Genomic DNA, 15,672 nt, shown 5'->3' on the forward strand with positions numbered 1-15,672 from the left:
ATGCAGCTGATCCAGGCAACTGCAAAAAGAAGAAACCAAGGGGACCTTCAGTAGTGATTCCATTATCAACATGGCATCCATGTCAGAGAGGATGCCAAGTGACCTTATCTGCAAAGTGTCTTGCAAACAAGTCACAGTGGGCTACAGAAGCCTCCTAACTACAAAAGCCTCCTAACTAGCTCAGTTGCATAACGCTTTGAAACACAATGCTAATGCAGAAGCAATATTGCTACTGTAAATATTGTTTTGTAACTCAGTGACTGTGTTACTCAGAAAAACATATTTTCTTTTCTTCTTCATGGTGCCTTTTTGTCCTTGAATCTTTTGCGGATGTCTAATTAGATATTTTTAAAAATGTTATGCAAAGCTTGTTCGTCACTGCACCCACATATTTTTCTCATTTATTGTACAGTATCCATTCATCTAGTGTTACTAGTAGATTACAAGGAAATTTTAAATACTTTGAGGAGCACTTCCTTTAGAAAACTTTAGGTTAGGTTTACTTATCCTTGTTAAAGTGGCTCTTGTTATATATACAGTTGTTGAAGGTAATGATTCACTTTATACTTCCTAGAAACATAGCTAATATGATATAAAAGATACAAAGATGATAGCGGAAGGTGGTTTTTTTACAATAAAGTTTTATAAATGTAGTTATTTATAGGAAGCTCTGAAATTTCAGGCAAGGATAATACCGTATTACTTCAGAACAAATACCCTGCTAACATGGTACATTCATTGCAAACCAGTTACTTAGTTGGTCCCATTGCCCGCCCTGACTAATTCTAATGATTAGATTAGTTACTGCTCCAGATTCCACAGCACCACCCCAGAACCTAATTAAAAATAAAAATAAAAGAAGATAAAATTACGTAAGAGCTATATGAGAGGAATTGGAATATGGCCAATCCAGTGGCAGCCCACCTATAAGGCAAGGTGAGGTGATTGAGTCAGGTGGCAGGATTGACCAGGGCAGCAGTTCCCAATGTTGATCCTTCTTCCTGTCTCACCCTGATGTAGATCTTCCCTCACCCCTTCTTCCCTGGCAGGGATGGGGATGCCATTTTGGGGTCTGCCTCAGGTGCCTACATGTCTTGGGCTGGCCCTGGGCCAGTCTGCCTAAGGATGTCAGGAGCTGGAGTGTGGGTAGGTCAGCAATAAAACTCCCAGTGTCAGTGAAGGTAACTCTTTAAAGAACCCAAAACAGCACAGGCCTAGTGATCACAGCAACTCTTCTCTGTAGGTCCTTCCCCAACGAGGCAGTTGCAAGGACTACTGCTCTCTGAGGCTCTTCCCCTGGTTCCTTCCCCAGCAGCCTAAGGCTCCTTCATCTTGCCTCCTTTTGCTCTGTCCTTTTCATTTCTCTCTGTGTGTCTGGGAGACCAGAGAGGAGAGGAGCTGGTCACAGCTGGAGCAGGAGACTGCCTGACTTATTCAGCAGCCTGCCACCACTCTGCCTCCTGACTCCTCTCCTGCTTCTGCCTCTGATTCTGGACTGCTCTCTGCCACAGCCTCTTCCTGCTCACTAAACCCTGTTGCCCCTTTCAGCTTCTGACACCTCATCCCAGCCCACCCCCTTTTCTCCCTCTGACCACTCATTGCCAACCCACCACTAATCCCCTGGGGCTCTGGGCGTTCTTCCCCAGGGTTCCTCTTAGGGGTTCCCCAGGTGGTACATTCCACCACTCCTTTGCATCCAGTCATTGCATGACAAAGGATGAGTGTATGTAAGATAAGGTCCCATGCTACATATGTGTATATACCTTAAGCTGGACTAGATGAATCCCAAGCCGGAATTAAGATTGCCGGAAGAAATATCAACAACCTCAGATATGCAGATGACACAACCTTGATGGCAGAAAGCGAGGAGGAATTAAAGAACCTTTTAATGAGGGTGAAAGAGGAGAGCGCAAAATATGGTCTGAAGCTCAACATCAAAAAAACCAAGATCATGGCCACTGGTCCCATCACCTCCTGGCAAATAGAAGGGGAAGAAATGGAGGCAGTGAGAGATTTTACTTTCTTGGGCTCCTTGATCACTGCAGATGGTGACAGCAGTCACGAAATTAAAAGACGCCTGCTTCTTGGGAGAAAAGCAATGACAAACCTAGACAGCATCTTAAAAAGCAGAGACATCACCTTGCCGACAAAGGTCCGTATAGTTAAAGCTATGGTTTTCCGAGTAGTGATGTATGGAAGTGAGAGCTGGACCATGAAGAAGGCTGATCGCCGAAGAATTGATGCTTTTGAATTATGGTGCTGGAGGAGACTCTTGAGAGTCCCATGGACTGCTAGAAGATCAAACCTATCCATTCTTAAGGAAATCAGCCCTGAGTGCTCCCTGGAAGGACAGATCGTGAAGTTGAGGCTCCAATACTTTGGCCACCTCATGAGAAGAGAAGAATCCTTGGAAAAGACCCTGATGTTGGGAAAGATTGAGGGCACTAGGAGAAGGGGACGACAGAGGACAAGATGGTTGGACAGTGTTCTCGAAGCTACGAACATGAGTTTGACCAAACTGCGGGAGGCAGTGCAAGACAGGAGTGCCTGGCGTGCTCTGGTCCATGGGGTCACGAAGAGTCGGACACGACTAAACGTCTAAACAACAACTACAACAACCTTAAACAGAATATATTCTTAAATTTTCTACTCCAAACTGAAGCCTAAAATTAAATAAATATGTGTATTGTCCTGTTCTACAGGCTCACCAAAATTTTCCCCCTTCCCTGCCAAAGGAATGCTGCATAGCAAGGAATAAAAATGTTAGTAACATATTCAACTGGAATTGCAGTTGAATAAATTGAATTACAAATTGTGTGGGTGTGCTTATATAACTGGTCCAATAAAGGGCCAGAAGTTCATTACAGGTTACAAGAAATACCAAAGAAGAAGAGTCAGGAATCAAAAAATTTGCCAGACCAGATCAGGCTATGGGTCCATCAATGTACTTTCAGAGCCCTTGCTTAGGGCTTCAGAAGGGGGGGGGGAATAAAAATCTATAATGTACCTTCTGAAATATAAAATGCTGCTTAGCAAGAACAGTACTGCTTCCTAACCCCCTTTGGCAATCACCTTACTTCTGAAGCATGAGATTAGATTACCATTATTTTAGCATGTATAACCAGAGTGCTCCTTCGTGTACTTCTTCTAACAAAATTTCTTTGTCCTTTTATAAGTTGACTATAATCATGCAGGGCCCTGTGCCTTTCAGAAACCAACTACAGTGGTACCTCTACTTACGAATTTAATGCGTTCCGAACGCACATCCGTAAGTCAAAAAAAATTGTAAGTCGAATCGCATAGGAATGCATTGGGAGAAAAAATTCGTAAGTCGAAGCAACCCTATCTAAAAATTCCTAAGTAGGAAAAAAATCCTATCTAAACCGCATCCAAGATGGCTCCGTTCGTAAGTAGAAACATTCGTAAGTAGAGGTACCACTGTATATGATGTAAGAAGAGGGTAGAAAAGAATGGACACCTCCACAGCTGCATTTACTGCTTGTTTGTTTGAAACCATTGATATCTGATCACAAATCTCCCACTGTCCAATTCGAAGCTCTCCAAGGTCTCGGAGAGAAGCCTATTCTATCCTTGCTAGCGGAGATCTTTTGGACTACAGAGATGCTATGGGACTGAACCTCAACCCTGCTTCGAGGGATGCTTGAGGATGTTGTTAGGTCTTAAGTTAACTGACCTCATCCATACTTTCCAGACAGACAACACATATAAGAACACAGCTAACCTTCTGTTTTCACCAAATTTTGTGATACAGCTCCGCTCAAAGAATGCAACGAAATGGCTACAAAAACGAGAAGGATAAAATGCTTCTAAAGTACGTATTTTGTGGAAATATGCATTAGATAATGTGAATTCTCTTTCAAAAAGCAAACAGACAATCAGTCTGATGTGGAAATTGGATTGAAAACAGACTCACATGCAAAGCTAAGAAGGACCAGAAATAGGCTGATCCATCTACCTCTACATTCTGGATGCAAAGCAGTGTGCCACTGCCGAGCTATGTACCTGGTTGCGATGATTGCTCATCACTAAATGTAAATCATGTGAAAATTTCTCACGCTGCACTTACCAGTGGTACCATCCTATTAAAAATGAAAATGAATTATTCCGAGCTGACAAGCGGCTCTGTAGTAACTTTAACAAAAGTATAGCTCAGTAACATTTTAGGTTTCAGCTAAAGATGAGATTGCATGGCTGGTGTACCAAAACCATTATCTCGCTCCTTCCTAGGTTGAGTCTTAAATATACAGCTTAACTACACTAAGGAAATGCACGTCACAATCCTGGGAGTCTCTTTAGATACATCCAAGGGTGTGTTTGAAGCTAATGAAACTTGTTGGGCTACGGATACTTAAAGCTTCATGAAGTTTCAAAAGTGGTTTGCTGCATAAAAAAAGGTGATAGAGCTAGCTGGCCACTATTTGATAATATAAGCCTGAAATCATGCTGGGCTCATAGAGCTCACTGCACAGTTTTCTGGATTGTGGCCTTCAAGTGTTTTTTGTTTTTGCTTAAATAAAGGATGAGCACTCTGAAGCCTACATAAAAGATCCACCCTAAGCCAAAATTATTTCTTCTTTGACTTTGATTTAAATATAATAGAATGTCACCTGTAAAATATTGATTACCTTTGGTCACATTCCCTTTCATTTTCTATTGTATCTAGTCCTATGTCAGGGACGAGTCAGTGTTTTCAAGTTCCCCGGAGGGAGGGGGGAACCTGGGAGTGGAAGAGGAGGAGGATGTGCCTGAGGGGGAGGGGGATAATGAGGGGAGAGCTGTTGGAGTAAGCTTAGAGGAAGAGGCAGGAAGGGTTAGACTGCAGGGGTCAGCAAACTTTTTCAGCAGGGGGCTGGCCCACTGTCCCTCAGACCTTGTGGTGGGCCGGACTATATTTTGGGGGGGAAAATGAACGAATTCCTATGCCCCACAAAGAACACAGAGATGCATTTTAAATAAAAGGACACATTCTACTCATGTAAAAACATGCTGATTCCTGGACCGTCTGCGGGCCGCATTTAGACGGTGATTGGGCTGCATCCGGCCCCCAGGCCTTAGTTTGGGGACCCCTGGGTTAGAGAGCCAGGAATTTCACAGGAGCAGCAAGGGTTAAACCAGGCACCCCCAAACTGCGGCCCTCCAGATGTTTTGGCCTACAATTCCCATGATCCCTAGCTAACAGGACCAGTGGTCAGGGATGATGGGAATTGTAGTGCAAAACATCTGGAGGGCTGAAGTTTGGGGATGCCTGGGTTAAACTCAAGCTCAGAATGGAGGGGGGGAGACAAGAGGAGGGTTGAAAGGTGAGGCGGGAAACTTCATCATTTCTTGGGCTGCTGGAGGGGCAAGCGCAGGCCTCAGCAGAGATCTGAACTGGGTGATTCTGATGGATGATAATGATGTGCTAATGACCCGTTGTAAATACTGTAAATAAAGACTATAAAAAGGAGGCTTCCTTGGTGATTGTTGTGAAGAGAGGAAGCCCCAAGCCTTGACATCCTATACATTTCCCTAAGGCAGAAAGCTATTTTCTCATGAATGAGTTGAAAAGCAAGCTCTAAGCTACTGATGAGAGTATTTATAAGGTGACAATATGGAGATGTCAGGAGGAAAGAAACCTCCAACACTGAAAATGCACTCCCGACTTAATGCACATAAGAGAAGTGCTAGAATATCCTGCCTTTAAAGCACATGGCTTCCCCTAAAGAATCCTGGGAACTATAGTTTTTTTTTAAGGGAGCTTGGAATTATGAGTAGTAAAACACAGTCCCCAGGATACTTTGGGGGAAGCCACATGCTTAAATGTAGGGTGGGTCTGCAGACACATTATCACCTCACCTTTAAATAAGGCCATCTACATGGCAGGAATAGGGACTTGCTAGTTCATAGCTCCACTAGGATCCTACTCCCCAAAATAAACAAATTAAGAGATGCTGCAGGTCACTACTTCCGTGGCTAAAGTGAAGTTTTGTGCATTATTGGTTGGTTATGCATGTAGCACAGGCAATGTGTGAAGTGCTGGGATCCATAAAGTGGTGCAAAGAGGACAGGTTTCCCCACAGGATTTCAAGCCTTTTCACCTCTGATCCTAGTTGAAAATGATATGAAAAGGGCTTCTCTCAGAGTATGTCAACACTTCTAGTTCTGGTTCCATATCTGTCACTTATCTGCTACAAGGGAAGTATCCCAGACAGTGTGCAGAATCCAAATTACGTCTGAAACTTGTAGGCTGCATAACAAAAGTATTCCTTACTAGTGGTTTCTACAGCTGAACGTAAGGGTAATTAATTCCATCATATGTTGTGCACTGTAAAGAGATAAATAAAGAGAAGTGGAAACCTTGTTCATCTGCATAATAATTCTGCAATATATGACTTTAGCAATCTTTTTTTTTAAGTGACCAATACAGTTTATTAACTACTTTTTCTGAAATTAACTACACACCAGTTTGTGGCATTGCTATCTTTTACTATCAAATTTAGTTCTTCAATGGTATGTTTCAGTTCCAATCTATTTCAATTTCCCCAGAAGAACAGCTCCCCAAATAAGCTCTGGCCAATGCCATGCAAAGGAGGGAGAGTCCATTTTTGTAAAAGAGCTTTCCTGCCTTCCCAGCCCCCTGAAAATGCCATGAGGATCAGGAGACTCTCAGTAGAGGTCTGGGATGTGGCAGGGAGCCTGTGGTGGGAGAATTGCCAGAAATCAAGTGGAGAGGTCTCAAACAATCAGGAAATCACTTGTGCAAGGTGTCTCACAGTGGGGAGAAGGTGGTGAACTTTGCCTGAGCGACTTCCGCATGCACAGCATTAGGTAGCGCTTACAGCATTTATTTCTTTAACTTTCATTTAATATATTTATATAGTGCTTAATGTTTAAGACAATCTCTATGTTAACACAGGCAAATCTTAAATTTCATCATGTTTGTTATTAAGTCTTATGTTTCATAGCACAAGTATACAAAATCTTGAAATCATGGAGCTGCAAAGTACCACATAATAATAATAATAATAATAATAATAATAATAATAATAATAATTTATTATTTATACCCCGCCCATCTGGCCGGGTTCCCCCAGCCACTCTGGGCGGCTTCCAAAAAAACAGAAATTCTAAAATACAGAAATCCACAGAGGTCATTTAATCTAAACTCCTTGCTGACTATACAAGATGTGACTATAGCATCCCTGTTTAAATGCCTCCAGTGAAGGGCTCATAGACTCATAGAACTGTATAGTTGGCAAGGACCCTGAAAATTCTCTACTCCAACCCCCTGCAACACAGGAATGTGCAGCTGCCCCATACAGGGATCAAACCTGCAACCTTGGCATTATCAGCACCCACCACTTCCTGGGGGCTAGGCAGCCTGCTTCACTTTTTTGTAATTCTTTTTATTAAGAATTTTCTTGGGTTACAAAGGTAGTGCAATGTCTCTTTTTTTTCTCCTGCTTCTTCTCCCATGTATCATTTTTACACATCGATTTTACTTTTTGAGACATTATGAGGAAGGGGGGAAAGGGATGGGTGGGATGGGGAGTTGGGTGTGGTGGATTGTCGATGTTTCTGTTTTTCTTGATATGTGTAGGGGTTCGACGTCAGCATCGTTTGTGCAGGTTCTCTGTTGTTTGTTCGTGCTTCTTTGTTGGTGAGAGAGGTCGGGACTTGTCTTAGAATGTGATTGTTCATTTGTGGTTGGCTGTGGTGATCCTTAGTTTCTTGTGTGAGTGGGGAGGGAGGGTGTTTTGATTAGGTTAGCCATATTGATTTGTATACTGACGGTAAGTTTTTGTCGTTGTCTTGTTGGGCTGTATAAGTGGTGAAGGGGAACCATACTGGGGTGAAGGTGTCTTCTTCTGTTTGTCCCCGTGTCAGTTTCAGCCTGCTTCACTTTTGAATAGCTCATAGTCTTACAAAGTTTCTCCTAATTTTTAGCCAAAATTAGCTTCCTTGCATTTTTCACATGTTGAGTCTAGTCCTTCTGGGGCAACAGAATACAATAAATACTTAGGTTCAGGTAGGACTTTTTTCAAGCAGAACTCACTGGAACTCAGTTCCGGCAGCTCTCAGGTGGGTGCCATTGCCATTATAAGTGAACAACAGAGGAATTCATGGTGAGTTCTGGCACCTTTTTTTCTAGAAAAGTAGCATTGGGTTCAGACAAGAGGCTTGCACCAGTCCAGTGAAATTTTTGATTTTTTTCTTCTTTGAATAGCTGACCTTCACGAGATATCATAAAATGGTGAAAGCCGGAGTCTAAAGCAAGGCTAAGGTCACATTGGAGCTTTTTCTTTTTTCTTTTTTCTTCCTTCATCCACTCCTGTACAGTACAACCTTATGCATGTTTATTAGGAAGTAAATCACACTGTGCTCTGTGGAACTTACTCCAAGCAAAGTGTGCATAAAAATATAGCCTTACTCTATTGGTAAGTTGCCTCTCTGCCAAAAGGCACCCATGGTGGCATACAATGCTAAAGTCAACAATACAACTAACTGACCAATAAAAAAGATCACCAAAGCAACAGCAAAATCCTATGCATGCCTAATATGATGTAAATCCCACAAAGTTTAATGGGGGAGTTTAATCCCACAAAGTTTAATCCCACAAAGTTTAATGGAGGGCTGAAGTTTAATTCCCAAACTTCAGCCCTCCAGATGTTTTGGACTACAATTCCCATCATCCCTGACCACTGGTCCTCTTAGCTGGGGATCATGGGAGTTGTAGGCCAAAACATCTGGAGGGCCGCAGTTTGGGAGTGCCTGTCCTAGAGTATAGGATTGCAGCCTAAGATCCACTTGGACATTACACTTGAAATTGGTACACTTGAACTTGGTACACTGTGCACCCTCTTTAAAAAAACAAACAAACAAAAAAACACCACATGTTGTTAAGGTTGGTTCTGACCTGTGCTTTTTTCCTTGCTGCAAGTTCTTATATTTCAAACTATTTCACACTCTTGAAAAGAAAGAAATCATTCTTTCCTCCAACAAAATGCATTGCCCTTTAACTTACTAATGCACACTATGAGAGATTGAGCCAGTCCCTTTAAGAAACACCAGCCAATGCTACAGCAACTTCTGAAATATACAGTTTACATTTCTCTGCATATATGCAGGGCTTTTTTCCAGCCAGAACTCAGTTCTGGCACCTCTCAGGTGGGTGCCATTGCCATTATAAGAGAACAAGGCACTCGTGGTGAGTTCTGGCACTTCTTTTTCTAGGAAAAAAAATACTGCATGCTCAAAAACACAAAGGTACAGGTACACACATACACACACACATCATTAAAATATAGCCTTTCTATGTCAATAGTTATGTTGACTAACTGCAATGGAATAGTCTTTAAAAAAGCCACATGGAATGGTTCAAGTCTCTCTTCCTAGGAATTTCCATTCTACAGATTTACACACTACCTGCCAATCTATTTTTAGAAACATATTTAACATTTCAGAATGTCTTTCTTACCCCTGCAAATGATGGGAAACAATGTAATAACCATGAGTTGGGGGAAATGTGTTAATTGCACCCAATCCTACCACACAGAAAAAAATTGCTACGACTCCTGAAGTGAGTTATTTTATAGATGCTTGTCTGCAAAGCCATAGACATAAATAAAATTGGGACAAGGAACATGTGATCATTTGGAGATGTTGTTGGACTACAGCTATCCTTGATTGCTGACCATGATGCTGTGGACTTCTGCAACCTTCTCATGGTCACACATTCCCCAGCCCTCATACAAAGGAACAGAAAAGCAGTAGTTCAGATTCTCTCCAGCCTGGGGGTATTTGCACACTTTTATTTTGCAGTTCGTCTATTGCACACTTTTGGTACAGTACTCAAAAACACAGATCTTCCATATGCCCATGTTTCGATGTATGACAGATAAGTGCTGTGCAATACTCATTTTTTTATCTCGATGACATTTCAGCTACTAGAACATTTCCTCCTAATTAACTTTAAAAAGCACTGTCATCCATTCAAAACAAACAGAATATTTTTCTTCAGGGTATCAGGAGCTTGATAATATGTCTAACATTCCTTCGAATGGGGGGGGGAAACACCACCCAAACCATTACATTGGTAACTCAAGGCAGCTCTTGAGATAAGGCTTCTAAAAAGCATAATGAAATTCCAGGCAACTCCTCTAACAGAGAATGTTATTTAAAACCAATGTTACGATCCAGCTAGAGGAATGCACACCTGGAAAAAGGGTTCTGTGCATCCATCACCAGCTAGATAAGGAGCTGTATCCATAAACATGTGCTAGGTGCACTGGGTGGGAGCCCAAGTCAGCAGCCTGCATGCACACAGCCATGTTGAGACTATCAGTGACATGCTGCTGCCTCCGTAAAGTTGGATCAGGGCCATGCAGTACCATTCTGCCAAAAGTAAGCGTTTTCAGTTCAATGGGAGAGTTAACCACACCCTTGAAACTCTCCCCCTCAACTCACTGGAAATTACATGAGTTCAGTTTTGACTAGTTCATGTGCCTGGAAAATATCTACCAGAAGCACTTTTTCCCTACTATGTGACTCCTTTTATTTTAAGGAATTAAAAACTTTAATTCTACCTCAATGACAATAAAACATAAGCTTGCGAAAATGTTGACATGATTCATTTTTGTATGCGTGAATTTTTTTTTCCTGTACAAAATGTTTGAACAATCAGGCCGAAATGATGTACACGGGAGGCAGATAAACTCTCTTCCACTGAAATTGTAGGGGCTCCCATGTGCTTTGGTTTATGGAGGAGAAGGTTTTATTGCCTTTAATCATGACAATGACATCCTTGGTGGGAAACCCACCAGCTTCAATTATCCTATAAGAATGCAGGATAATGTATACACAGCATTGCCCAAGTTAATCAAAACACATTGTTAACTGAATTTGCTGTGGCTCTTCTTTGGAATCTCATATCAGCTCTAACTCTGAAGAATCTTCCTATTTATCTATACCTCCAAAAGCTTTGAATTTCATGCAAATTATCTGAATAAGTGAGGCTGTAATACTGTACAGTATAGCAAACATATTAGAAGAGTTTGGACTTCAGTCTCCATACCTTGCAGTCATAGCACTGTACAGTCATATTAAACAAAGTCCTCCAGCTACTGCTCAGAATGCATCTTCCAATCATTATCAAATTATTGCATGGGCATAACTAACTGCTGCTTACGTTTCATGGTTAGCATGGGAGTGGCTGCAGCACTGCTGCTTCTTGCAACCCTAAGACAGTAACAGGAGCTGCAGGCCTCATACTGTGATTCCTCCCTGTGCCAGTGTGTGAGCTCTTCCTAAGTGGCTCAGAAATTCTGATAGTTCAGGAAGATACCTTACTGCAGTCGCTTCCACAGGACAAAAAAATGTTGTGAGAAAGGGTTGTGTCAGTGATTTGCAGTCTGAAAATCCCACATGAAGATTCTCCTTATTAAACCCACAGGTATTAAGAATCAATATGTAGAATCATCTCACCATTCTTCTTTACAAATCCTGTAAGATTTTCTATTAATTGGATCTACCTTTTTATAGAAAAGTAGATTAGAACCAATAGCCATAGCATATTACTTACTGACGTATAAAGGAACCCTTCTCCATTTAGGGCTATATACAAGCCTGTTTTTACACCCTGGATAGCGACAACTCGAAGTCCCACTGGTATAAGGTTGAACAATGCTGTAAAAATAAAGAAGAACTGTCACAGATAAGCAAATGATGTCATGTAGAAATCCTATGCACAGTTAGCTACACATTCTCAAATTCTGTCTGTGACTATGTCATAAGACTGAAGCCAGTATGCAACAAAGTTGATTTCAGCCACAGTATTAGAAATCAAGCTAGGAGTAGTGGCAGTAGCAGATCTAAATTGGTTCAAAAACACTTCTCCCTGTACCAGAATTGTTTCAGATTGGTTCCCATGAAAAAATAAATATGTACCTTCTTCACTCAGGTTTACTTTTGTCACGTGTGAAAATATTCAAAGTTACAACAACAAATTATTATTATTATTATTATTATTATTATTATTATTATTATTATTTGTATCCCACCCATCTGCCTGGGTTGCCCCAGCCACTCTGGGTGGCTTCCAACATATATAAAAACATAATAAAACCTTTAAAAGTTTCCCTATACAGGGCTGTGTTCAGATGTCTTCTAAAGGTTATATAGTTATTCATATCCTTGACATCTGATGGGAGGGTGTTACATAAGGTGGGCACTACTACCCGAGAAGGTTCCCTGTAGCTTCACTTCTCACACCAAGACAGAAGAATTAAACCCTTCCCTGCTATCTAAACCTTATGACAACAGGGCTTCAGAGAAGCTGCATTGCAGCATCCATCTCTGAAAGTATCAGTGTGCCACAAATGATGCTTTAAATTGCTTCCCATAGCAATAGTCTCCATGTGGTAAGCCATTTGTGTGGTGTAGCAGCTCACCACACAGATGGGTTTTCTTTGTGCAACTTCAACCTCTCACTCTTTCTTCCCCAGGTCTGTGTTGATGTGTGGGAAATCTCCTGATCTGCCTGGCAAACCATTGCACACAAACAGCTGGCTGCATGGACTAGGCAACTACAATGGATGACACTTGAAGCATCCTCCATACAGTGAAGTCAAAATCCATCTTGGGCATATTTTCTGGCTCTGCACTTGCAAAGGATCAAGCAATCATGCAACAGTTTCTCAAAGGGTTGCTTATTGATTTAAGCTGGGAGGGAAAGTATCCACAGAAAGTGAGACCTTGAAATCAGGACAACAACAGGTACAAATGTTTTGACCAAAGTGAAAATGTATGAAAAAGAACAACTTGCTCATTATTGCTCATCACAGGAGAGGGACGTGACTCAAGCAATATGCCCAGGAGGGAGAAAAATAACAGACCACTCACAGGAAATACATAGAGAAAATTAGGTTCTATTATTAATTCTTTGTCATATTAGAAGATTGTGAGCACCATAAGAGTTGGACTTTTGAAGCTGCTGTAAAATGAAGCAGATGCTGGAGTCTCTGCAAGTAAACAGCATTCATCTTGTACAGGGCCCCACGCTACCAAGGTGGCCCCACACAGCCCGGGGAAGGGGCATGAGCGACTGTGGGCTACTGCTTGCCTTAATTGTACAAGGTGGTTGTGCATTGTTTTGCTTATTTAAAAACCTTTAGAGGACGGTGGTCATGATGTGCACAGTGCCATGAGCCACTCTTATGTTTTCTCTCTCCTCCTATACTTCAGAGTGAAGCAAAACAACGTCCTGCCATTCTGGAGCCATTCTGGCTCTTACCACACTCCTTGACCACTTCAAACATTTAACAAAAGCAACAGCTCCTTCCCAACCATAACTTTTAATGTAGTTTTCAGGTGTGCTGGATGCACAGCAGAACAATGATGTGGTGAGAGGCTCATCCACCTACTAGCCTGTGTATGCAGTGTCTTTCCCTCCTTTCCCCCATTCAGATTTCCTGGCAATGCAGCCATGTTGGATACTTTGCTGAGGCAGCAGAGAAGAAGAGACACATAATCCTAAAAAGTCCTGCCCTGTGTGCATCCTATCCGATTGCTCTGCTGGTCTTCATCAGATGCAGCGCCGGGGTGCAAATATCCGCTCAGCGCCCCCAAATTACCACAGATGGGGGGGGGCAAAGCTGCGCACTGCCAGCCATGGTGTGTGCGCGCAACTCTCCCCCATGCCACTGTGGGAAAGCAATCCCCGCAGAGGCTTGGGAAGGAAGCTGCGCACCCGCCAGCCATATAGTTGGCAGGGCGCAGCTTCCATCCTAAGCCTCTGCAGGGGTCGCTCTCCTCCTGTGGAGGCTTGGGAGACAAGCTGCACACCCGCTAGCCATATGTTTGACAAGGAGCAGCTGGCAGGTACGCAGGGAAAGGGGAGGCTGCCGGCAAAGCCGTGCAGCTCCCCCACTCGCTGGGGTGCCCCTGAGAGGCCACCACCCTGGCACAACGAACCACTACACCATATGGGAAAGACGGCTCTGCTGCTGGTAATATGTCACCCTCCTTCATGTGGATTCATATTTCAAGCTCTTGAGCAGCCCATGAAGATATGTGGAGGAACTCACACCAACAGACCAAAGGGGAAGCATTACTCACAGTATTTACAACATTGGGCTCCGGAACATGGAAGAGCAAGTGGTTATCCATCCTAGGGTAACCTGACCAACCTCAAGATTTTAAAATTGTCTTAACTTTCACTGTGTTGGAGACACAGTAAGTGAAATTTCTAATGAATAATGGGAAATTGTGGAATGCCATCACAATTCATTGTTGCATTCTGGCTGCTGCTGAATTCAGCTGCCACCATAATGATCATGAAATATTAAAGTAGTCCTTTGCTTAGTAAGGTTGCCATATTTTGAAGAGCCAAAGAGAGGAAACTGTGGTGGCCATTCAAAGCAAATGAATGCAATCTGTCCCAAATTCTACCCCTGAAAAAGAGGACACATGGCAACCCTACTTAATCATCTTATTTTTACTTGCCATTTCGTATTTAATTAATGTTTTGTAGTTATTTTAAATTTATGTGGAGTGCCTTATCTGAGTGGATGGTGCAGCCGAGTAATTTCATTGTTCCCGCAGGGGGGCAATGACAATAAAGATTTTCATCTTATCTTATCTTATCATCTTTCTATGTAATTTAGAGTTATTTAGTGTTGTTATAACACACCTTAAAGGTAAAGGTAAAGGACCCCTGACAGTTAAGTCCAGTCACGAACGACTCTGGGGTTGCAGTGCTCATCTAGCTTTACAGGCCGAGGGAGCCGGCATTTGTCCGCAGACAGCTTCCGGGTCATGTGGCCAGCATGACTAAGCCGCTTCTGGCGAAACCAGAGCAGCGCATGGAAATGCCGTTTACCTTCCCACCGGAGTGGTACCTATTTATCTACTTGCACTTTGACATGCTTTCGAACTGCTAGGTTGGCAGGAGCCTAGACCGAGCAACGGGAGCTCACCCCGTCTCGCCAACCTTCTGATCGGCAAGCCCTAGGCTCAGTGATTTAGACCACAGCACCACCCGCGTCCCTGATATACACACCTTAAGAGACTATTATGCCTAGCAATACTTCAGAAGGCCTGCACACTTAAGCTGAAACTAGGAAGCAGGTATGACGGTTCTTCTCAAACTAGCACATTATTTTAGACATCTTTGGAAAACTATTTTTGTTGAAAATGAAGCCGGGTTATCATCCTGTAGTGAGCAGCTTCAGGACTTTCCTGAAATCGCATGCTTCTTCTTATTCACATATATGAAGGCATTGGGGGGTTTAAAAAATATGTATTTGTATATTTGTATTTCAATTTGTAAATATCAAAAAAAGCAAAAACAACTTTTACCAAAAGCAAAATCAGAAAACAAGAGGCATAAAAATACAACACCCAGTGATGTTTGCATGTAAATCTTGAAATGGTTACATGTAAATCTTGAAATGGTTAACTTTACTATATGTGTGGAAGAGATGAATAGTTTCCTAGAACAATCACTTACTAGAATTACTGCTGTCATCCTTGGTTCCATCGAGACTTCCATCAGGGTGCATTTGCAAGTAGTAGCCTTGCCTGCAATATAACCTGGTCACTATACCCTTGAGCTGGGGATCTGAAAGACAAACATATTTCGTCACTAGCCTCCAAGCCATGTAAATAGATATC

General features: G+C 42.3%; 1 protein-coding gene across 2 annotated transcripts in view; it reads right to left on the minus strand.

Moving 5' to 3' along the window:
- FGF14 (fibroblast growth factor 14) overlaps positions 1-15,672 on the minus strand; it is a 294,840-nt gene that overhangs the window by 56,772 nt on the left and 222,396 nt on the right. For both annotated transcript variants that reach the window (XM_035114705.2, XM_035114704.2), the window contains exons 2-3: positions 15,509-15,619; positions 11,582-11,685 (exon numbers count right to left, since the gene is read on the minus strand). In XM_035114705.2, the coding sequence (XP_034970596.1) occupies positions 11,582-11,685; positions 15,509-15,619 (215 nt within the window). The remainder of the gene's footprint in view (positions 1-11,581; positions 11,686-15,508; positions 15,620-15,672) is intronic.

This window comes from Zootoca vivipara, chromosome 4, assembly GCF_963506605.1.
Source record: "Zootoca vivipara chromosome 4, rZooViv1.1, whole genome shotgun sequence".
Taxonomy (NCBI): Eukaryota; Metazoa; Chordata; class Lepidosauria; order Squamata; family Lacertidae; genus Zootoca; species Zootoca vivipara.